General features: G+C 44.2%; 1 protein-coding gene and 1 non-coding gene across 2 annotated transcripts in view; one reads left to right on the forward strand and one right to left on the reverse strand.

The window, feature by feature from the left end:
- Window positions 1-7416: 7416 nt before the first annotated feature.
- Window positions 7417-24947, reverse strand: part of LOC133239753 (elongation factor-like GTPase 1) — a 29204-nt gene continuing 11673 nt past the window's right edge. The window contains 9 exon segments of the mRNA XM_061404021.1: window positions 7417-7660; window positions 7945-8146; window positions 11102-11231; window positions 12419-12554; window positions 13560-13636; window positions 16163-16286; window positions 22464-22655; window positions 22657-22676; window positions 24256-24393. Coding sequence (XP_061260005.1) covers window positions 7417-7660; window positions 7945-8146; window positions 11102-11231; window positions 12419-12554; window positions 13560-13636; window positions 16163-16286; window positions 22464-22655; window positions 22657-22676; window positions 24256-24393 — 1263 coding nt within the window.
- Window positions 8226-8344, forward strand: LOC133240150 (5S ribosomal RNA). Its single transcript, XR_009734135.1, has one exon. It is a non-coding gene; the product is annotated as a 5S ribosomal RNA (ribosomal RNA).

The following is a 24947-nucleotide window of genomic DNA, read 5'->3' on the forward strand; positions in this document are numbered from 1 at the left end:
CTCTCTGAGATAACGGGCTCCACAGACGTCACCAGACTCGCCTGAGTGAATCAGAAGGAAACTTCAGCATCATCAGGAACACATTCAACAGGCAGGTGGAGGGGGGGATGAACCGGGAGACTGGGGCTGACATATATACAGTAATGATGCTACACATAAAGTCAACAAGTAAGGACGCAGTATACAGCACAGGGAAGTCTACTCAGTGCTCTGTGGTGAAGTAAATGGGCAGGAAATCTAAAAGAGAGGGAGACACATAGATAAATAGATAGAAATATGACTGATTCAATTTGCTGTACAGCACAAATTGACACAGCAGTGTAAAGCAACTATACACCAATAAATGAATGAATGGATGAATGAATTTTTAAAAAAGGAACACAGTGGGCCCCCTAGAACTTGTGGAAATGAGGAGTCCACACCCAGGGTGCGGCACAGCGTCAGGGCTGCCCTCATGTTGGTCCACTGCCAATGGACAGCCTGGACCAGGCCTCTTCTACCCCAGAGACCTCGACGCGGAGGCAGGGAGGCAGCCAGTCACGGTCTCTCCAGTGCTCTGCTCTTACTCACGCAGCCATCCCAAGGCTGAGATCCCCGGGAGAACAAGGGACCCACATTCCACCTCAGGACAACAGACACGGCCGCCGTCACTCACTTCGCGGACGTCCCGCTACAGTTTTATGTTCACTTCCTCGGACTTGAGGAGGTCCCTCCTGGCCGTGTCCAGGTCCTCCTCCAGCTCTGTCACGTGGGCAGACAGGGCTGCCAGGCGCTCCTTCATCTGGCTCTGCTCCTGCAGGAAGTCATAGACCTGCAACTGCTTGTCTATGACTTCCTGGAGCTCGATCACCTTAGCCAGGTCTTCCTCATGGCTTAGAGAGCCGTCAGAGGATCTCTAAGGGGAAAAGGAAGCCTTAGACAGCCTGGTTTTGGGAGGAAGGGAAAACAGCACTTACAGGCAATCGGTGAGGTCAAAACTGCCTTCTGCGCTCTGGGAGCTCACAGGACCCTCACGGCCACTCAGACCTACACGGTGCATCGGTGAGAGGTCCCAACAGCCCCGCACAGACTGGATGGTAAGACGAGAACCAGAAAGAGAGCGAGACCAAGGACTTGCTTTTCCATTGGCACTTGGCATGTTTTCTGGCTCGTGATTTACATCAAGCACGCCGTCCATTAATATCTTTTCCTGGTTATTCTCCTCTTTAAGAATCATCTGCTAAAACCAAAAAATTGAATCAGAGTAAAGACAGCAAAACTCCACCTGGAAAAATTCAACTCTAAACTGAAAACGCAACATGAAAAGAAAATACATGGTGATGCTATCCATCCCGAATACAACCAGGTGATTAGAGTCAGAATTTGTCTTCTCCTGGACAAAGGGGTACTTAAGAGATCCTGGAGCTCTGAGCCACAAGTCTAGTTTACTAGTCATTAAAATAACCCAGGTGGGCGGGTCCTCAATCAGAAAGATAAATAACATCTGATGCCCACCACTATAGCCTTCATTCTTTTTTAAAATGCAAGGATACAAATGACAAACCCTTGCCTGGAAAATCTCATGGACAGAGGAGCCTGGTAGGCTGCAGTCCATGGGGTCGCTAAGAGTCGGACACGACTGAGCGACTTCACTTTCACTTTTCACTTTCATGCACTGGAGAAGGAAATGGCAACCCACTCCAGAGTTGTTGCCTGGAGAGTCCCAGAGGTGGGAGAGCCTGGTGGGCTAATGTCTATGGGGTCACACAGAGTCCGACACGACTGAAGTGACTTAGCAGCAGTAGCAGCAGTAACTGAAATTACACGACGACTGATGAAACTTACCTCTTTATGTGTGGCACCTAATTCTTCTTCTAACCAACTACACCTTTCGAGTGCTACTCGTAATCGCGCTCTCAACTCAAATAAAAGGGGCCGAATCACTCTGTGTTGATGTGTGTATATAGGTTAGTACACTTCTTAGTGTATATTCACCCTAATACATGGATACTGTAACAGAATACCTTTAATGTCTCTCATTGATCTTAACATCAAGAAAATCTGCTTGTTAACAGCTTTAAATTCTAAGTTTGAGAGAACAAAATGTTATCCTAAATTAATTCTATTACCCAGTTTTTATGATATTCAGAATATAATAAATCTTAAGATATTTATACCAACTAATACTTTTTAACTGGGGGCTTCCCAGGTGGCTCAGTGGTAAAGAATCCGCCTGCCAATGCAAGAGGGCAGGTTCGATCCCTGGGTCAGGAAGATCCCCTGGAGTAGAAGATGGCCACCCACTCCAGTATTCTTGCCTGGGAAGCCCCATGAAGAGAGGAGTGTAGTGGGCTACAGTCCACAGGGTCGCAAAGATTCGGACATGACTGAGCATGTATGCAGGCAATGCTTTTTAACCATATAAAACTCTGACTTCTTACAGAAAAAATGTATATTCAAGAATTCAAGAAGCTCAAAAGTCAACTAGTTACATAAATACATGCATCATCCACCTAACAAGGCAGCAAGTGTACAAATCCAGGACGGCCAGGTGGCTGGTACCTTCTCGTCCAGGACCTTGTGGTGCTCAAAGAGCAATTTCAGTGCCCTGAGCACCTCCATCTCGCTGGTCATGCTGGCTGGGGACTGCGCCTGCCACTTGCCCGCCATCATCCGGAGGGATGGCACGTACCAGGAAACCAGGCACTGCAGGTGCTCCAGCAGCAGCTGCAGGGCAGGCCCAAAGGAGCACCATCATGCTTGACTTCAGGGCCAATAACTCCTCTCAGCCTCATGCTATAGCCGGAAACATGCTAAGGCACGTCGGAATCCCACCAGTTCAGTCTAAAGTTAGAGTGGACTTCCCAAGGGGCCCAGTAGTTAAGACTCCACACTTCTGCAGGGATCATGGGTTTTAATCCCTGGTCTGGGAACTAAGATCCCACACAAAGTGTAGCGTGGACAAAAATGAAAGTTAAGAGAACTCCCCCATCAAATGTACTAAAATTACATTAGCTCTCATTATAAATTTGAAGCAAGGTATGAGAATCCCGAACTGATCCACCCTGGTCTGCTCAGTGGGAAGATGTGAAAAATGACTTGAAAATCAGACAGACTTTCAAGACAGCAACACGGAGGCCAGCAGTGACCCCCTCGGGGCAAATGTCAACACGGGAGAATCCCCCTACTGACCCTGGTGTTGTTTCTTTCCGCTTTCAGCTCAGCGATGTCTTCTTCTAAGAAGCTGCTCCCTGCATATTTTTAGTTCTTCAGTAGGAGTTGAAAACTCTTAGAAAACAGTTAAATGAGAAACAAAATGCAAACATAAATTTAAAAGAGAGTGAGACTGTGAAGACTGACCCTGTCAAGTCTCTCCAGGCTCCACACAAAGGATCTCCTTGCCCCTCCAGAGAAGAGGGGATTCACTGACCCCAAGACCACACAGACCACCACAACTCAGACCAGCCTTCAGCCTCCACCTCAACCTGACAGGCACGCGGCAGGGGAGAACCCGGAATTCAAGCCTGCCTTCTCAAGGCCCAGGGACGTCTGAGAAACTTTCCAAAACATAAACCTAACAACAAAGTGGATAAAGAGATCCTTAAACAACACACAGACCAGTGACCTAGAACCACTGCGGAGAGTGAAGAAAAAAGGGAAGGTCTACAAGGCCACGAGGCTTTGGAGTGTTCCTCTGGGAGAAAGGCTGATGGCACCCCAAGGCCATCTGTTAACCTGACTCCACTGAAGTCACCCAGTCATTCAATCAACTGGCTAAAATGTTAAATTTATGTTATATGTATGTTACCACAATTTGCATGCATGCGGGGCCATCCACGTGGTGAACTTGCTCAAACCGAACACTCGGAGTCTTTCATTCTTCTATTTTTCTTTGCAGAAATAAAAAGATCCTGGGCTAGGTATTCCCTACTACATACTGAGTGTCCAGCACCCAGAACAGTGCCCAGCACTTGTAAGATGCATGTAGTAGACATGTGTAGCTATGAGGGTGTATGTCATACATGTAAGCAGTAGGTACCAGTCATTAAAATACTGGACACACTGGTCTGTGCTTTGTAAGATGGGAGACATTAACGGGCTTAGCCTTTCTACTTCAAGGACTGGCTCTCTAGTTCGATCCTCATGCCCCAGAGACTCCTCCAGCCCGTATATCCTTTCTTTGGAAGAAGGGAGACGTTAAGATGCTTAGCCTTTCTGCTTCAAGGACTGACTCTATAGCTCAGTCCCCAATGACTCCTCCAGCCAGTGTTTCCCTTCGTGTGGGCCCCCCGCTCATCCTCCACGCAGCACCTGCACAACCTCTTAGAAGGTAAACTGCTGGGGTCGATCGTGCCCACTAAGGCCAAAACGCCCTGGCCGGCAGGGCCCACAACCATGCTAACAAAATGAACCACAACCCCAATGCTTCACCGGGTGAGGGCCAATCCGACGGGCCCAGTCCCCGGCTGCTCTCACCTCAGGCCACTCTGCTTCCAGGACCTGGGCCGAGGCCAAGTCCTTCCTAGTCTTGGCCTTTGCCTTGGGGTTGCAGCACTGAAAAGGCACCCACAGGCAGGCCCTTCTGCGACCCATCCTTGCGGATGGGGGCAGCACCCCATTTGGGGGCAACCGCTGTTTCACGGTAGGATACCTCGGCTCCTGAGCTATCACCACTGATCTCACACTACAACCACCGCTATTCACACTACAACCACTGCACTCATACACACCGCTCTCACATACCACTCTCATACACACCGCTCTCACACACCACTCTCTCACACACTGCTCTCACACTATGACCACCAGCACCTCTGTCTCAAGGAGAAATGGCACGAAGGCTCTACCTCCAGCACATCTCCCAGGAGCCCAGAACCAGAACCCGCTCAGTCACAAGGGGCTCCGTGGTAACAGGGCGGCTGGGCTCAGGCCCACCGTCAAGAGTGCAGAGAGGGGGATAGGGGCTGCCAAAAAGACGACAGGTGAGTGTGGGGTGTGGGAGAAGGCAGGCCGTGCCCATGGCTCAGGCCCCCTGTCAAACATGACCCTGCAAGGTACTGGGTCACAGTCCAACCAAGCAGTATAAACTGCTTCAGAAACCACCACCCCTGGGAATGAGCACGTCTTCTGAGTGGGCTTCTGCCCGCTCTACCCTCCAAACAAGCCTCCAGTGAGGCTACTGAAAGGGCACCCCTGAACTCAAGGGCGTCCACAGAACCCACCCAGCTGAGGAGGACTCACCACACTAGCTGCCCTTCACTTTCACCCTGAGCTCGATCCCCCCTGACTGACTTCCCTCACTCGAGCTCAGCAATGGCTTGACCAACCTCACCCCAGGCAGTTAAAATGAACCCACTGTGGGTACAGGGTTTCATTCAACCTGTGGTGAACTCGCCCTCTTAACTTTGACCCTGGGCTGCCAGATAACTCTGCCCCGTGGGGGCTGCACAGTGGAGGTTCAGGGGTGTCCCTGCCTCGAGCCATGACAGCCAGCGCCCCCCAGACCCCGCCAGGTGCTGCCCCACCCTCCGCCCCCGACTCTCCCACCTCTTTCCTGGCCCCACTCCCACCCTCGAGGCTCTCCACTCTCCAGGGCACAGGCCACACTGCTCCTGGCTCAGCCCGGACCTCTGCTGTCACTTGAGGACCTCGGTCCCCAGGGTGCTTGGGGTCCTCTATCCACCCATCTCAGCGATTACAGATGCTGGGAGAGACAGGGTGCAGTTTGGGGTCCCGCCACAGTTCACCCTGAACACATTCTTTTGTTTTGGCTTTATCTACTGGAGTTCTCTGAGATGTCTTTTTAAAACCTCAACTGTTGCTTTCAAAAAAACTGTAAAATCACTGTGCTCAACTCTAAGAATAAAATCTTCATTTTCAACCTTAAAGTGAAACTGGAGGGAAGACTAAAAGCAGTTATTTTTTCAAACTGAAAAAGAAAGCCCACATGTGACCATGTCACAAAATACAGGTCACATAACCCCTCCCTCCTCAGCCTTCTCCACCACCAGCAGCCCATCATCCCAAGGCCTGCCCTGGGCTGGCAGGGGCAGGGGAAGAGGGGAGACTGGCTCCTCTGTCTCCAGGCCACGTGCGCCGCTTGCTCCACCTCTTTCCCAAGTTCACGTGGCACTGAAACAGCCCAGGCAAGCTGGGGATTCTGATCAGAAACACAACCGTGGGTACCAAGCAAGGACCCCTGGTTCTTGTTTTCCCCGGTATCAAATAAACTTGATCAATAAAATTACTGTGACTGTTACATGTGGCTTCAGATGACAGAAGGCATCCAGGGAGCCCCCACTTCCAGAGACAGATGCAAGCAGCTTGTAGGTCAGCCTACCAAGAGCTAAAAAACCTAAATACAGTTTAAAAGAGGTCCTTGCTGCTGCTGCTGCTAAGTCATGTCCTACTCTGTGCGACCCCATAAACGGCAGCCCACCAGGCTCTCCCGTCCAAAGAGGTCCTTAGGCAACCACAATCCAAGATTTCAAACAAAAGAGAAGCCCACTGAGGGAGCTGGAGACTGAGAGGGCCGCTCCTTCCCTCGGGGCATCTGAACAAAGCTGACTCTGCGAAGAAAAGGCAGGGAAAAAGTCAAGCAGAAGGGGCTGGCTAACACAACTCTTGACGGTTCCTTGGGCTGGGAAGACAAAAATTAGAGCGCAGGCCTGACAAGGCAGGATTGTCAGAAAACATAGCCAACACTCTGCCCAAACCAGCTGAGTGCTGAGTATCAGTCACCTCGTGGTGCTCAGGAGACAGACACTGGGCTTCAGGACCTGCCGATAAGGGGGGTCCTGGGAGGCAGCCCAGGCTTCCAGAGCGAGAGGCTGCAAAGCTCCTCCCTGGGGTCGGGGTAGGCGGGGGAAGGGGGTAGGTGCGTGAAGGCTACTGAGACTGAGCTTACAAGGACCACCCAGCCTCAAGTCCCTCAGGCCCTAAGTGAACAGACAGCTCTGTCCCCACTGGAGGTCTGCGTCAGAGGAAACTCTGGAGAAGACAGCATCACTCAGAACCTCTAGGGTTTTCCAAACATAATGTCCGACATGCAACCAAAAAAGCAAAAAAGGGCGTAACAACAAACAGGACCAAGAGAAAAAGAACAGAACCAGATCCAGAGGTATCAGCATATATGTATATCAGCATATCCGAGGTACGCTAGAAGTAACAGATGCAAGTGTCACCAGTTCAAAAATATACTTGACAAAAGGAAAAACTTCTGAGAATCAAAACTGACTCTAGAACTTTACAATAACAGTGACTGAATTTAAGAACTCAGTCTCTGGGCTTAACATCAAATTGGACATAGCTGAGGAGAGGATCAGTGAACTGAAGGATGGATCGGTTAAAATATATATATGAGACAGAAAACAGTATAGAATATATTGAAGGAGCACGTTGTTAAACTACGTTGTTAAGAACTATAAATGGGGAGGCTTAGAGGCAGGCGGGCTGCGGGGGGTGGGCGCCCCTCGGTTGCTGGCCCGGGGGTGGTGGTGTTCCGGAGGCGTGGTGGCGCTGGCACAGCGCGCGCCCCGTGGAGAGGTGCGGCCGGCCGGCTGTCTCCCTTCGCATGGGTGCGTGTGAGTGTCTGGGCATCTGTCCCTGTGCCTGCCTGTCACTCGTCTGCTCTTTCAGGAAGGTCATGTGCTTGGCGGGTGGTATGGAGACAAGGGGGAACCTTGGTAGGGTGAAGGGGCAGGGCTGAGGCGCTCAGGTCGACCGCGCCGCCATGGCTCCTGGGGGTTTGGGCACCGGGCAGGTGCCGGGCAGGATGAGCGCTCAGGGCCCCGGCTGGGCTGTGCCTAGGCACGCAGGAGGCTCCGAGGCCTGCGGGCCCCGAAGCCAGACACCTCCAGGGCCGAGTGGCCCTGAGCAGCGAACTGGATGGGGGGAGGCCCGCCGAGGGGGCCGGGCCTGGAGAGGCCCAGGGCGGGAGGGCGCCGAGACCTCTGCGCCCCTCACCCCACGCCCCAGGCCCCGCACACACACACGCCCGGCCGCTGGGGGTCCCAGAAGCCCTCCCGGCCCCGGCCGGCCAGGCGGTTGCTGGCCGGGTCGGCGGGGCGGTGGCAGTGTTCGGGGGCGTGGCGGCATTGGCAGGCCGGAGTCCTGTCACGGGTGGTGCGGCTCAAGTACAGCACGCACCCCAGTGGAGAGGTGCGGCCTGCCGGCCTTACCGGCAGGTCAGAGTGAAAGGGAGATGCAGCACAGGGCTCTCAGGGCGCCCGGCGGCAGCCGCTTCCGTCTACGGCCATACCACCCTGAACGCTCCCGATCTCGTCTGATCTCGGAAGCTAAGCAGGGTCGGGCCTGGTTAGTACTTGGATGGGAGACCACCTGGGAATACCGGGTGCTGTAGGCTTTTTGCCTGCCCTCTCCTTTAGCCCCCAGCCCGCCTACACGCCCCACCCCTATCCCGGCGCTGCTGGCGCAGCAAGCCCCACCTGACCCTGGCCGCTCGCACCACACTGCACTCAGAGGCAAATAAGGTTCCCTCTCATGGGACGAGCATGTGCAGGGCTTCAAGAGAGAACACACACCCTGGAGTCACTGTTACACAGGCCCTGGAGGCACATTTACCTCAGGTACGCATTTGTGGCTACCTGAGAGGATGGAATCAGATTGATTATATTCTTTGCAGCCAAAGTTGGAGAAGCTCTATACAGTCAACAAAAACAAGACTAGGAGCTGACTGTGGCTCAGATCATGAACTCCTTATTGCCAAATTCAGACTTAAATTGAAGAAAGTAGGGAGAACCACTAGACCATTCAGGGATGACCTAAATCAAATCCCTTATGATTATACAGTGGAAGAGAGAAATAGATTTATGGGACTAGATCTGATAGACTGCCTGATGAACTATGGACGGAGGTTTGTGACAGTGTACAGGAGACAGGGATCAAGATCATCCCCATGGAAAAGAAATGCAAAAAAAGCAAAATGGCTGTCTGGGGAGGCCTTACAAAATAGCTGTGAAAAGAAGAGAAGAGAAAAGCAAAGGAGAAAAGGAATGATATAAGCATCTGAATGCAGAGTTCCAAAGAATAGCAAGAAGAGATAAGAAAGCCTTCCTCAGCAATCAATGCAAAGAAATAGAGGAAAACAACAGAATGGGAAAGACTAGAGATCTCTTCAAGAAAATTAGAGATACCAAGGGAACATTTCATGCAAAGATGGGCTCGATATAAGACAGAAATGGTATGGACCTAACAGAAGCAGAAGATATTAAGAAGAGGTGACAAGAATACACAGAAGAACTGTACAAAAAAGATCATGACCGAGATAATCACGATGGTGTGATTACTGACCTAGAGCCAGACATCCTGGAATGTGAAGTCAAGTGGGCTTTAGAAAGCATCACTACGAACAAAACTAGTGGAAGTGATAGAATTCCAGTTGAGCTATTTCAAATCCTGGAAGATGATGCTGTGAGAGTGCTGCACTCAATATGCCAGCAAATTTGGAAAACTCAGCAGTGGCCACAGGACTGGAAAAGGTCAGTTTTCATTCCAATCCCAAAGAAAGGCAATACCAAAGAATGCTCAAACTACTGCACAATTGCACTCATCTCACATGCTAGTAAAGTAATGCTCAAAATTCTCCAAGCCAGGCTTCAGCAATACATGAACTGTGAACTTCCAGATGTTCAAGCTGGTTTTAGAAAAGGCAAGAGGTACCAGAGATCAAATTGCCAACATCCGCTGGATCATGGAAAAAGGAAGAGAGTTCCAGAAAAACATCTATTTCTGTTTTATTGACTATGCCAAAGCCTTTGACTGTGTGGATCACAATAAACTGGAAAATTCTGAAACAGATGGGAATACCAGACCACCTGCCTTGCCTCTTGAGAAACCTATATGCAGGTCAGGAAGCAACAGTTAGAAATGGACAGTCTGGTGGAACCAACAGACTGGTTCCAAATAGGAAAAGGAGTTGGTCAAGGCTGTATATTGTCACCCTGCTTATTTAACTTATATGCAGAGTACATCATGAGAAACGCTAGGCTGGAAGAAGCACAAGCTGGAATCAAGATTGCCAGGAGAAATATCAATAACCTCAGATATGCAGATGACACCACCCTTATGGCAGAAAGTGAAGAGGAACTAAAAACCCTCTTGATGAAAGTGAAAGAGGAGAGTGAAAAAGTTGGCTTAAAGCTCAACATTCAGAAAACAAAGATCATGGCATCTGGTCCCATCACTTCATGGGAAATAGATGGGGAAACAGTGGAAACAGTGTCAGACTTTATTTTTGGGGGCTCCAAAATCACTGCAGATGGTGACTGCAGCCATGAAATTAAAAGACACTTACTCCTTGGAAGGAAAGTTATGACCAACCTAGATAGCATATTGAAAAGCAGAGACATTACTTGCCAACAAAGGTCCATCTAGTCAAGGCTATGGTTTTTCCAGTGGTCATGTATGGATGTGAAAGTTGGACTGTGAAGAAAGCTGAGCGCCAAAGAATTGATGCTTTTGAACTGTGGTGTTGGAGAAGACTCTTGAGAGTCCCTTGGACTGCAAGGAGATCCAACCAGTCCATTCTGAAGGAGATCAGTCCTGGGTGTTCTTTGGAAGGACTGATGCTAAAGCTGAAACTCCAATACTTTGGCCACCTCATGCAAAGAGTTGACTCATTGGAAAAGACCCTGTTGCTGGGAGGGATTGGAAGGAGGAGGAGAAGGGGATGACAGAGGATGAGATGGCTGGTTGGCATCACCGACTCAATGGACATGAGTTTGGGTGAACTCCGGGAGTTGGTGATGGACAGGGAGGCCTGGCGTGCTGCAATTCATGGGGTTGCAGAGAGTCCGACACAACTGAGCAACTGAACTGAACTGAAAGGATGGAATAGAGCATGATGCTAAGATTATGAACTGTGATCTGGGCAAAAGGGAGAGGTCTCAGGTCTCCTTACTCCACTCACAAGCAAAATGGCTCTGGCAAAATAGAAATGTTAGAAAACAAAAAGCAACTGGAGAAATGTTTGTGAAATTGTTTACCAGGGGTGTTGGCTGTTTGGCCATTTTGCAAGCTAGCATTCAGCAAGTTGGTCTAGAGTAGTCTTGACTTAGAATGACCAAAAATACATTGTCTGGTGTGTTAGTCTTTACCTCACCTGCTTTCAGGGCCTGGGTTTCTGGTGGGAAAGAATCAAAAGTTTGTGATCCTGCACACATCAGTTTCTCCACTCTCTCAGCTGTAAGGTTGAGGGGACTAGGAAGCTTCTTACACACCATAGCTGAAGTCTGCTGTTAAGGATTCAAAAGCCTGAGCAAGTGCTGTTCACCCTGTGCATGAAATACTGAAGTAACAACATATGTCTATAGGATGCCTGGGCTGTAAGGCAATACTCTGTAAGTAACATCTCAAAACATGGATACAATCTCAGGGAGTTCATGGACACTCTAGAGGCCAGCAAGGGTGCTCATGGCACACTCTAACACTGACACCCTACAGAACAAACGAGGAAGGACAGCAGAGCTCAGGAGCTTGGATGCCTGTGACCCAGTCCTCAAGACCTTCATACAGTGTCAGTCTCTATCAACTGGCGTAAAACCACCATCAGCCACTAGCCTCAATACCAGCAGGTCCTCCAACAGAGCTAGGTCACCACAGGAGTCTGTGTTTACTACAGCTCCGTGGTCCACTGTTGGCCCACTCCCCAGACACCGCACCCTTAACCCAACCCCTGGGAACTGCTAAGTACACACAGATCAATGACAAGAAGGTATTAATCGTCTAAATTCCTCTATAAAATTACTTTGGTTGGGACTTCCCTGGAGGTCCAATGGTTAAGACTTCACCTTCCAATGCAGGGGGTGTGGGTTCGATCCCTGGTCAAGGAGCTAAGATCCCACATGCCTCTCGGCCAAAGAACCAAAACGCAAAACAGAACAAAAGCAACGTGTAAAATATTCAATAAAGACGCTAAAATTGGTCCACATAAGTCTTTAAAAAAAATTAAAAAAAAAAAAAAGAAGAAGATAGTCTAAATTCACCTACAAAATGACTTTAGTTAAGGTAAGCCGCTTAAAAATCAAGTCCTTCTGGAATTACTAATTTGAGAGGCAGTATCAACAAGGTAAAGAAAATATGGGTTAAAATGAACCATGATCCTAACACAAACATCTAAAGTATCTACTTCTATGTAAATCTTAGTCTAAGGGTTTTGATTTTATGTATTCAGAAACAAAAACTTAAAATGTTTTTTAAGAACATTCAGACTGGTATTAATCTTAATTAATATTAATATATTCATTTCTAAAGTATTTAATACAGTTTCATGGTAAAATATTAAGTAATCCCAGAAACCTGGGGTTTCTGAATTGGCATACGTTATTTTCAGAGGACCTCCTGATGGCCAATAACATACTGTTTTTTCTTGTTCTGTCAAATCTATGATTTCATCAACAACTATTAATATAAAGGATACCAAGAACAGTTTAGATATGGGCAGCCAATGGCTGCAGATAGCATTGATCTGAACTCTAGGATCTGAATGCCATGCCTCTCGGGCTCTGATTTTTAATCCTAAATAAGTCACAATTTTATCAGTTTTTTCTTTGTCACTATAGTAAACAAGAGATGGGTGGATGGGAGATGAGGAGAGAGAAAGATCACATAAAGATACAAAGGGGCAGTGAGGAAGAGAAACACATTACATGACACATTTAATCCTAATGCACTGCTGCTGCTGCTGCTAAGTTGCTTCAGTCGTGTCCATATGGACTCTATGTGACCCCATAGATGGCAGCCCACCAGGCTCCCCCATCCCTGAGATTCTTCAGGCAAGAACATTGGAGTGGGTTGCCATTTCCTTCGCCAATGCATGAAAGTGAAAAGTGAAAGTGAAGTCGCTCAGTTGTGTCCAACTGTTAGCGACCCCATGGACTGCAGCCCACCAGGCTCCTCTGTCCATGGGATTTTCCAGGCAAGAGTACTGGAGTAGGGTGCCACTGCCTTCTCCTAATGCACTACTTGCCTATAAAAAAACAAAAATGCTGGAGGGGGGCTCCTGCCATAGGATTAAACTGCTCAACCTCTACTTTTCACTTTCAAATGAACTCTTGAAAATGTCCCATGAAGCACCATTCCACAATCGTCTTAAACATGCTATGTCAACTGGTAAAGTGATTTTATAAATAAATACTAAAACCAAAAATCATTATTCCACTGCTGGAACAACCTGGAAATTTACTAAAGCAAACTTTCTCTTCCACTTGTATCGGGCAAGGTTTCTTCCCTAAGTGACCCCATGAGTGATCCTCAATATCAAGCAGCTTTTCTACTACATTTACTATTTTACTTTAAACTGACTTTGTAAAAATTAAAGTCTGATGTTTCTTCCCATCCTTTTATCTCTTTGCCTCAGCAGTCTATAAAATATTTCTGTTCTGTCCCTCCCGTCACCCTGTAATTGGGTTACACATACACCTTTAAATGGTTTCCAAGCTTGGTAATCAAAGCCTCTATAAAGGCTTTCTTCACTTTCCCAGTCTACCTAGCTTTTGGAAGGGTAACTCGTCAAACTGCAAATTATACTGCCCAAAGACAAACATTTATAACAGTCTTACTTTTTCAAGACAGCATCATACAAACTCCATATATTTTCCAGGATCAACTGTACAAATGAAGGTTTCTTTCCTTTTGCCTATAAAAAAAAAAAAAAAAGGACTTATGGGTTTAAAATTTCTCAATATTTCATCACTATCTAACGTATTCATTCTTGATGTGCTTTATTATCGATGCTTCATTTCTACTAGAAAATACTTATTCAACAACAAAGTGGAGGAAAGTAGCTATATGAATGCTTTAAACAGCCAATAATCCATAGTCAGTTACAACTCACTCTTCTCTTTCCAAACTGTGAACACCACACACAAAACCACTCGGGGTGCGGGGGAGGGGAGGTGGATGCATCACTGCAGCTGCCCTCCCACTGCCATCAAAAGAACACATGGTACCCAAGCTGAGAGCTAAAACTCCACTCTAAAATGTCCATGGACTTCATTCTAAAGGATGTTCTTAAAATGTGAACACTGTTCAACTTCAAGGAAGGAGGTATTAAAAAAAACAAAACCCGTACTATTTCTCTTATCAAACTATACAAAATCACAGCATGAGCACTTTGAGATGGATACTCTCATGGAATATCGAGAGGTGGAATATAAACTGAAACACTCTTTCTCAAGAGCTACTGGCAAGGTATTGGGAAATTAAGTCATTACCTTTGAATGACTGGTTTAAAAAAAAAATCATAAAGGCCTAAAAATGTATGTATCAAGATGCCTATTGCATATTGCAGCTTTACTTAAAATACCAAAATATTTGAGAAACAGAAATAAAAACTATGTTCAATCTTAGGAGAATGATTACACGAATGATAATGATGTAACAGGGTGTTTATTACATGACAGGAATTGCTCTTAAGCCTTTTCTTGGATATTTCATATAATTATCATAATCACTCCATGAGATAAATATTACTATCTTCAATTTGCAGAAGGAAGAAACAGACAAATGTCACAGAACTAGAAAGCGGTGGAACTGAGACAAAGAGAATCAGATTCTCAAACTATGCTCTTTGCCACTTCGCTCCACTGGCTCCTTTTTAAATTTATTTTTTGTTTATTTTTAAAATGTTTACAATGTTTTGTGAATGCTACTTTCTCCATTCGTCCCTCTCCCCTTCCCTGTGTCCACAAGTCCATTCTCTACGTCTGTGTCTCCATTCCTTCCCTGCAAATAGGTTCATCAATACCATTTTTCTAGATTCCATATATATGCATTAATATACTATATTTTTCTCTTTCTTACTTCACTCTGTACTAATAGGCTCTAGGTTCATAAACCTCACTATAACTGACTCAAATTTGTTCTTTTTTATGACTAATATTCCATTGTATAAATGTACCACATCTTTATCCATTCCTCTACTAATGGACTTCTAGGTTGCTTCCAGAGAAGGCAATGGCACCCCACTCCAGTACTCTTGCCTGGAAATCCCGTGGATGGAGGAGCCTGGTAGCTAGTCCATGGGGTTGCCGAGGGTCGGACACGACTGAGCGACTTCACTTTCACTTTTCACTTTCATGCATTGGAGGAGGAAATGGCAACCCACTCCAGTGTTCTTGCCTGGAGAATCCCAGGGACGGGGGAGCCTGGTGGGCTGCCGTCTATGGGGTCGCACAGAGTCGGACATGACTGAAGCGACTTAGCAGCAGCAGTAGCAGGTTGCTTCCATGCCCTGGCTATTGTAAATAGTGCTGCTGTAAACACTGGGGTATCTGTGTCTTTTTCATTTACGGTTTCTCAGGCTATATGCGCAGGACTGGGGTTGCCGTGTCATATGGTAGATCTGTTCCCAGTTTTTTAAGGAATCTACACACTGTACTCTTTATAAACAACTTTCAATGACAAGGGAAGATGGTCACAATACTATATCAAGTGGATAAATGGCTACACTGTATAAATAACATAATCTCAAACGAGGGATATATGTTATCTAAACAGAAAGAATGAAAGAAATGAAAACCATACCATTAGCAGTGTTGGCCTCTGGTATTTTTTTTCTTTCCTGTAGCTTTATACTAAGGAATACCTTCTAAAAGGAATATACATGCTCTTCAATGAGAATACATTTATAACATCCTTAATTTTACATTAAAAAAAAAAGTCTTCAAGACAAGCATCCTTCCTTTGCGGCTAGGTGACTCAGCAGCCCTACAAGACCTCCACCGACAGAATGAAGCGCTCCAGGGAGCACCTGCCTCAACCATCAGCAATGCATGATGACTGGCGTTCAATGAAGAGGCCTCGGCTGAGGCTAGGAATACAGACCACACAGTGACGTCTACAAGATACCTCCTCTTTAGGAAGGGGACACACAAATGCATGATGCAAAATATGCGTCTTCAAGTTCACCGGCCCAGGATCTGGGCTTTCTGCTCCTCTTAAAAAGGAAAACAACAACAACAACAACACACAGTCCTTTAATCCTGATAAAGAACTCAATAATTGGACATAAGACACATGAGCTTTAGCCAAATATATACAGTAGAAAATCTCCCATAAACTGATTCACATAAACTGAGGCAAATTATAAGTGTGTTACAGTGCAGGTTCTCACAGGGCAAGAAAGTGACCACTGATCAACAGGGACAATAGACCACATCACCTGATCCACCTTCATAATCTTCTTAGCCTTCATATTTCTATAATAATCTCCCCACAGTGTTTTCAAAAGAACTTCCTTTCTGATGTCAGTTTTTTGACTACAGATTTTGGCAAAGTGGTCAATTCTGAAAGAAAAGCAACTGTTCACGTTATTCATAACAACAGAAATAAGTATGAGTCTAGCTAGCATTTGGGTGTTTTTGTGTCAGGTACTGTTCAACGTGCTCTGAATTCATTTCAACTCTCTTACAAGGTAGGTACTAATTATCTCCCCCCTTTCATGGAAAAGCATAATGAAGCATGAGATATCACACAGGTAACAAGTAAAGCTGGGATTCAAAGCCAAGCAGTCTCGCCAGTGTTCCTGTCCAACTTCCCCTACATTCATATGAATGAGAATTCGTGCTATCAATCCCTTTCTTAATTCTGCAAGCGTAAAACAAGAGGAACACTGGCCAACGAAACCGGCGCCAGCTGTCCACTGCACCTGTGCCAACAATAAACTCTGCTTCAGCCCTTCACTGTAAGTTCCTATTGCTCATGAAGCAAATAAACCCTACAGCGAGAACTGGCCAAAAAAGGCTCTGTAGCATCCGAGATTAAACAGGAAATACATATACACTTACTTAGCTCTCTCCAGCCCTTAGATAAACCAGCTAGCAGCAGGTCTGCTCTACTGCAAACCCCAGCCAAATGGGAGCAGTCACTGGACAAATAAAGATGCTGTATATTACACCATCTGCAGTGTCTGGATAAAGGACCCCCCAAAAAATACTTTTTGCAGGGAACAGTATGTTCCTACACAATCTAAGCTTTGAGTTCAACTCTCAAAGTACCAGCAACTTACAAGACACCTGCTGTATTTTCCAAAGCATCCAGCGGTTAACTACAACCAAGTCCAACTGGCTGACATTCTCTTATGATACCGAAAGCCTGGTGGGAGCAATAAGAAGCTGGAGGAGTGGAGGCTGATAATTATGGTTGGAACCAGAAATATGAAGAGCACCAGGCAGCAACTTGGAAGCAAAAAGAGACACTACAGAAACTACTGAAGATAAAAACCCAGTGCCCCCTCTCACTGAGAGTCACTGGAGAGAAAAATACCCAGTCAGGAAGCAAAATTCATATCACATCGTTATAAGCCATCAACATTCTGAAAGGGCTGGCCTCAAGGGTCCATCCCATGCAAAGTAATTCCCTATTTAAAGCTTTATTTCCCATTTGATCCAAAAAATATTAACTTAGTAGAGATCTTAAAAATTTTTTCTAAAAGTTTAGTTTCTATTATATTACATTATTTATAACTTTTGTATGTCAACTTTTATATATTTTCTATTTATATAAGTTTATAGTGATATTAAAATATAAACTATATTATTATGCTATATGTAAATAAATTTATACATTTACATGTTATACTGTTTCATACAAAACTTTTTATATAAGATTATAAATAAATTTGTATACACAACATGTATATAATGGGGCTTCCCTGGTGGCTAAGACGGTAAAGAATCTGCCTGCAATGCAGGAGACACAGGTTTGATCCTTGGGTTGGGAAGATCCTCTGAAGAAGGGAATGGCAACCCACTCCACTATTCTTGCCTGGAGAATCCTTTGGACAGAGGAGCCTGGCAGGCTACAGTCCATGGGGTCGCAAAGAGTCAGACACAAGTGCACAACTCATGTATATAACAATACATAATTTATATATAATTTATTTATGTATGTTGTTGCTTGCTCACTCATGAATTTTTTTTTTCTAATGAAATTCCCTTCTTTTAAGAAAACAGTATCTCCTCAACAGGGACACAAATACGTACTGTCACTCTGTTCTGATCAGGCACATTCTATTCATGCTTCTAGGATTTTTTTTTTTAATGTTGATTTGTGCTTCCCAGACTGTTATATTTTCTGTTATCCTTTACAACATGTCAGATATATGTCCTATTTTTAACTCACAAGTGGTAAACAAACACTTTGGCAAACATTAAAACTGCTATAGAATCATAAATTAAAGTAAGACACTTGCCATCTGCTTATAGGTCACTGTCTTCCACCCTTTTCTAGTCTGTCATTTCTAGACACATACCTACACATACACTTATAAATCTTTGAAAATCTTGTTCTTCATCCTTTACCTTTTTTTCATCCCCTGGTTACCACAAAAGTTGCTTATCAACATCAAACCTTTCTCTACTATTGCTCAGTGCTTTTATTCCTTTATCTGTCATTAGTTATAATGACAGCTTCTAGCAGGACTTCTCCATTCTTGAGTTCTATTTTAATTCACTTCCTCTACTGAGTAACTTCAAACAGGATTCTCAGAAAAGATCTGCAGAACATGTTTTCCAGGACTTTACTGACCCATCGATCTTCGACCAATCCTCCTGAATGAGGATGTGGCCACATATGAAATTACTGGGCCACATATGCTTTTGAGTCCAAGGTACCCAACCGGCTAACATTAATTTCAGGATTCTAAGATGCTGCAACATGAAGAACTACTAGGAAGGGCTTTTCGTCGTCTTCTCTTTCCTGTCCCTGTTGAATAAGGTTGGGCCTCAGCTCTGTTTACCTTAACCAGAAACTATTAACAGATCGTTGTTGCCACCTACCCAAGCCACTGTGTTGCTGCTTTTTCAGAGCAGATTCTTCTGGAGTAACAACTATTAACAGGACAAATTCAGGCCATACGGCCACTAGTCACACTTCTTAATCCTGTCCCACTACATGAGAGTTCATAGAAACATTTTCTAAATTATGAAATGTGCTCATTTCTCATGTTTTGTGACACGTGGAGTTCTCTATTCACTGACATTTTAGAGGAAAATTGGAATGAAAGGGTCTCCAGTGCTGTCATTTCCAACACCTTTTTCCCATAAATTAACATGTCAGCTAGCTGAGAACAGGCACTAGCAGATCTCCAAAGATGACACTGTCTAATACAGGGGAATTGATCTATTGACTGAAAGTAAGTTAAAAACGTCCAATGTTATGAGGGATACTGAAGTTACCCTGATTTCATTCATTCAAATCTCTCCCCATTCCTTCTTCCATGATCAACTCCCCCTAATTCGTGAGATTTAGACTAAAATTCACATAAAACATTCAACTATTTATGAAAATAAGTACTAGAAAAGGACAAGCCCCCCACCTTGTGGCTCACTAACAAAATACTTACAAATTAAGAAATCAATAGGTCTGACTCTCTTATATGACTGAATGAATCACTGAACTTTTTAGCTCAAAGAAGCTCTTAGACATTATCTTGCTGCTGCTGCTGCTGCTGCTAAGTCGCTTCAGTCGTGTCCAACTCTGTGCGACCCCATAGACGGCAGCCCACCAGGCTCCCCGTCCCTGGGATTCTCCAGGCAAGAACACTGGAGTGGGTTGCCATTTCCTCCTCCAATGCATGAAAGTGAAAAGTGAAAGTGAAGTCGCCCAGTCGTGTCTGACTCCGAGTGACCCCATGGACTGCAGCCTACCAGGCTCCTCCATCCATGGGATTTTCCAAGCAAGAGTACTGAAGTGGGTTGCCATTGCCTTCTCTGAGACATTATCTTAGACCTACATTATTATTTTTCAAATGAAGAAACTGAGGACCAGAAAGTTGAGTCATCAACTATATATGAAAACTACAAATGTTCAGGTTAACTTCCATTTTCACTATAATCCATTATCTGAATGTATTTAAGTCTGATATGATCTTTAAACCAAGGAATCTATAATTTATTACAAACTAACATAAAAAAATTACAGTATTATAATTTATTATGCTGCCCCAGGCAAATGTGTTCAGTCAAAATGAAGTTGAAGAGTAAGTTCCTGTAAACAGGGAGATGAGAAATAACCAAGGTTGGTTTCACCTGGTCCCTTAGTCCTGATTCTATTATCCCCACAAACTATATGAAAGGTTAAGCCCATAACTAAAGTAAATTTCATTATACCCCACAACTGTTTATCCAAGTCGAAGACATTTTTTCTCAAGGTAAAAAAACCTTTGAATTTTCTGATTCCACGAGTAAGCAATGGCTTTGGTTAGAAAGGTAATCGACTACCTAGCACATTCAAAACTGCTATCACTACTACTTGGCCTGAGCATGTACATATCCAGAAGGGCAATGAGAGGAAACAAGGGTCCCAGTATTCCACAGTGAAGATCCCAAAGAAGTACCATGGTATGAAAGCACGAATTTCAGTGCCAGGCAGTCTTTATCTTTTTTTTCCAGTTTCATTCATCTTTATTTTTTTTTATTTTTTTTTTAAACTTTACATAATTGTATTAGTTTTGCCAAATATCAAAATGAATCCATCACAGGTATACATGTGCTCCCCATCCTGAACCCTCCTCCCTCCTCCCTCCCCATACCATCCCTCTGGGTCATCCCAGTGCACTAGCCCCAAGCATCCAGTATCGTGCATTGAACCTGGACTGGCATCTCGTTTCATACATGATATTTTACATGTTTCAATGCCATTCTCCCAAATCTTCCCACCCTCTCCCTCTCCCACAGAGTCCATAAGACTGTTCCATACATCAGTGTCTCTTTTGCTGTCTCGTACACAGGGTTATTGTTATCATCTTTCTAAATTCCATATATATGCATTAGTAACAACAGCTCTGCCACTCAGTGGCTGGGTAATGTTTAAGAAATCATTACATCATCTTCACTGCAGCGTTACTGACAATAGCCAAGGTATGGAAACCACGTAAGTGTCCATTTACAGATGAAAGGATAAAGATGATGTGGTGTGTGCACATGCACACACACACACACACAAATAGTATTCAGCCATAAAAAAGAATGCAAACTTGTCACGTGCAACAATATGGATAGACCTCGAGAGCATTAGGAGATATGTCAGATGGAGAAAGAAAAGAACAAATACTGCGTGATCTCACTTACACATGTAGAAGCTTTAAAAAACAAAACCAAAAAAACAAGCATCTTACAGATGCAGAGAACAGATTGGTGGTTGCTAGAGGCAAGGGGTAGAGGGCTGGCAAAATGGTTGAAGGGGGTCAAAAGGTACAAACTTCCGGTTATAAAATAAGTCATAGGATGCAATGTATATAGCACAGTAAGTAAAGTTAGTAACATTGCATTGTGTAACTGAAAGTTCTTAAGAGTCAAAGTTTAAAATCCTCATCACACACACACACACACACACACACACACACACACACACACAAATTTTCTAACTATGTAGTGTGATGGAAATTAGACTTACTGTAGTGATCCTCTATATACAAATATAAATAAATATTTACATAATATGTACAAAGATAGATTATGTTGTATACTTGAAATCAATATAATGGTATATGTCAATTATACCTCAACAAAAATAAAGTGGGCAAAGAACATGAAAAGACATTTCACCCAAGTGGATATACAGATGACAAATCAGCTCATGAAAAGATTCAACCTCAGAAGCTGTTAGGAAAATGCAAATTAAAACCATAATAACAGATAATAACACATCAGTATACATCTAGCAGAATGGCTAAAAAAAAGAAAAAACAGAAATAGTGATGATACCAAATGAGGGTTAAGATGCAGAGAAATGGATCGCCACACCTTGCTGGTGGGAATATGGTACACCTACTCTGGAACAATTTTATAGTTTCTTTAAAAATCAAACATATAACAACCCTAGGACTTAGCAAATGCACTTTCAGGTATTCATCCCAGAGAAATGAAAACTTATGTTCACATAAACACCTACACATGAATGCTTATAGCAGCTTTACTCACAGTAGCCCCAAACCATAAGAAACCCAGACGTTCTTCAATGGGTAAATACTTAAACTGTGGTACAACCAATACCATGGAACAGGACTAGACAATGAACAGGAAACCACCAGTGATGCATGCAACAATTTAGATAAGTCTTCAGAAAACGATGCTGAAAAAAATCCAATCTAGAAAACATTCTATGTTGTTCAAGTGCATTTCTATAACATTCTTGAAATGACAAGTTATAGAAATGCAGGACAGTTAGTCATTAAGGAGGAGCTGGGAGTGGGACAGAAGTAGGTGTTGCTACGTTAGTGCAACACAAAGGTCTCTGTGGTGATGGATTATATCGATGTTAATAGCCCAGCTGTGATGTTACACTACTGTTCTGCATGATAGTACCTTTGGAGGGACACTGGGGAAAGGAAGAAGAGAATGCTCCTGTATTCTTTCTTACAACTGTACATGAATCTACGATACCTCAAGACAAAAAGTTTAATTAAAGCACCAGTTGTATACAGAATCCACAGAGAGATTTCATTAGAATAAAAAACTTACCCAAAGCACCACCCATCTATTGCACTTGTAAACACCACATTCCCCTGGTCAGGTGAGAAGTACAGGTGGGAGTCATCCGTGTCCTCCAAGCCACTGCTCCAGTCATACACCTGCTCTCCTTGTTCAGAATTCGGGTTTACCTGGGATTCAGCCTCTCTCTCTGCTCTTTCTTCTAGCACTTTAGAAGTAAAGAGTTCCTGTGAGTGCATTAATCTAGGAGAGATGGCAAAATGGCAGAAGGTCATTCGGATGCATGGCACGCCTATGACAGGAGACACACTGTCTAACCCTCCTTAAGTCTAGACTCCTAAGTCACAGTCTGAACTTCTATGAAGCCCATGAGGATGGAACTGATGTTTACAGCAATCATTAACTTGATGCCACTTATTTCAATACCCAGTAAGACTAAATCCTAAGGCTTTTGGAAGGTCATTTCTTTTTTTAATGCAAACACTGATCTGTCGTATCTTCAGTTTGTTTTTCAGTATGAGGGCCAGGTGTCACTAGAACTCCTGGTTTCCAAGCCCCACAATCTGAGTTTATGACTTTTGTCAGCTCCCTCTCTGTTTCTCATGTCAGATGTTTGAACTGTTCACCCCTCTCTTCAGGCCCTCTTCCTGACCTCTAAGCCCCAAAGATTCTCACTCCTAGGTGACCAATCTTTTTTCCTACCTCAGAGAGAAAACGGAATCTACTGTTCAAAGATCCTGCAGGCTCCCCATCATCCAACTTGTAAGTCCATCTCTACAAACACTGCTGGTTCTCCTCCTTCCGCGGCAGGGCAGGAGTATTCCACCTGTTCCGTGCCTGACTGTCTCTTCAGGGAACTGGATCCACTGACCCAGACTTTCTCACTGCTCTGCCTTTATCATTTCCTTCCTGTAGCAAACAAACATTCTCAACGTCCTCATCAATGGTGCCCCACTGTCTTGAAAAAGACATTTCAAACCTCCATACATGGCATACAGGGTTCACCAGAATCAAAGCTGTATTCCTTTCTACTCCCATCTCTTATCACTACTGTACTTGATCTAGTTCTTCAACTGTAAACAATAATTTATTCTTTGAATGAAACTTGCACTATGTTTTTTCTTTCCTTTATATAATGACTCTGTATATCTTATTTCTTCTCTCTTGAAGGCCTTTGCCATAATCCTCCCCTGGCACACATTACCTTTCTTCCATCTCCTATTATAAGACTCTCCCTAACTCTCCCCTTCCTATTGACCCAATCTGGGTGAGGCAGGCCTCATTTATGTTCTCAAATCATATTTAGGGTTTGTCTCATTGTTCCCCAAACATCTTTTATGTGTTTTTCTCCCCTACCCCACCATGAGATCTTTGACGATAGGGACTCTGACCTGTCTGTCTTTATATTCACAATCCTTAGCATGAAGTAAACCTTCAAGAACTCATTTATTCAACCTTCAGTTATGGTAATATCTGCTGAATAAATAAATGAATGAAAGCTTTGTTAAAATTTCACCCAAATACAGGTAATAAAAAAAGCCAAAGAGTTTCTTAATATTGGCTTCATTTAAAAACCCAACCACAAGTCTTTAAACAGGAGAACACTAAGACCTATTGTTCAAGTTTTCTATTCCAGGATGCTCCCAGGAGATGGAGGCGACTCCTGAGATGATGCTAGCTCTATTGCCTCTGCTGCGGTATGATGACTCCAACACATTTAAGTGGATTTTCTGCAGCAAAGCCTCATACCCAACCTAGCAACTTCCTTACAACTCTCCTTTGAGCCACAGTTTTTAAAGTACTGAAATAAAGGATAAAATACCTGTTCTAATATATTCTTGAGGTGAGAGTAGGCCTCCTGTGGGGTGAATTTCAGTTCCACTATCAAGCGATCTATCTTATTGATCACTAAAACCAGACGGATGTTTTTGAGCCAGGCTTGCCACAGAACTGCCTGTGTCTGATTAAAACAGAAAAGAAAATGTAAAGCTTATGATTTAAATTAAAGCACATTAGAAAATCCTGATTAATAAGTAGCTTATTTTCGTGCTCCTCTATCATATACAACTCAGACCATGCCAGTCAGACACAGGTATTCATTAGACAGTCAAAAATATATAACACAGAAGCAAAGAACTGCAGGCAGGAAACTGTTCTTGCCTTTATGACAATTTATTTAAGAAGGATAAATAAAAATTGTGTACAAGATAGTAAGAGTTTTATGAAATTAAACACACACGAGAACACACACAGTTTGTTGACTAATCATTAAAAAAAACCACTCATGCTGTAACACACAGGTGGGAAAACAGAGTATGTCCCCAGAAGCTCCCTGTGTACACTTTCCTGATCAGAAACCACTTCTTAGCATTAACCACTATTCAGCTACTTTGAAGTCACATCTGTTAATTTAACCTATCAGGACACTCAGTACACTACATAAACTAAGGTTTTGCTTCTCTAGATGCAGGACCTGTGCGCTTACAGGAAATCAGAGAAGTTACAGAATAAGTA

Source organism: Bos javanicus, chromosome 27 (assembly GCF_032452875.1).
Source record: "Bos javanicus breed banteng chromosome 27, ARS-OSU_banteng_1.0, whole genome shotgun sequence".
In the NCBI taxonomy this organism is placed as follows: Eukaryota; Metazoa; Chordata; class Mammalia; order Artiodactyla; family Bovidae; genus Bos; species Bos javanicus.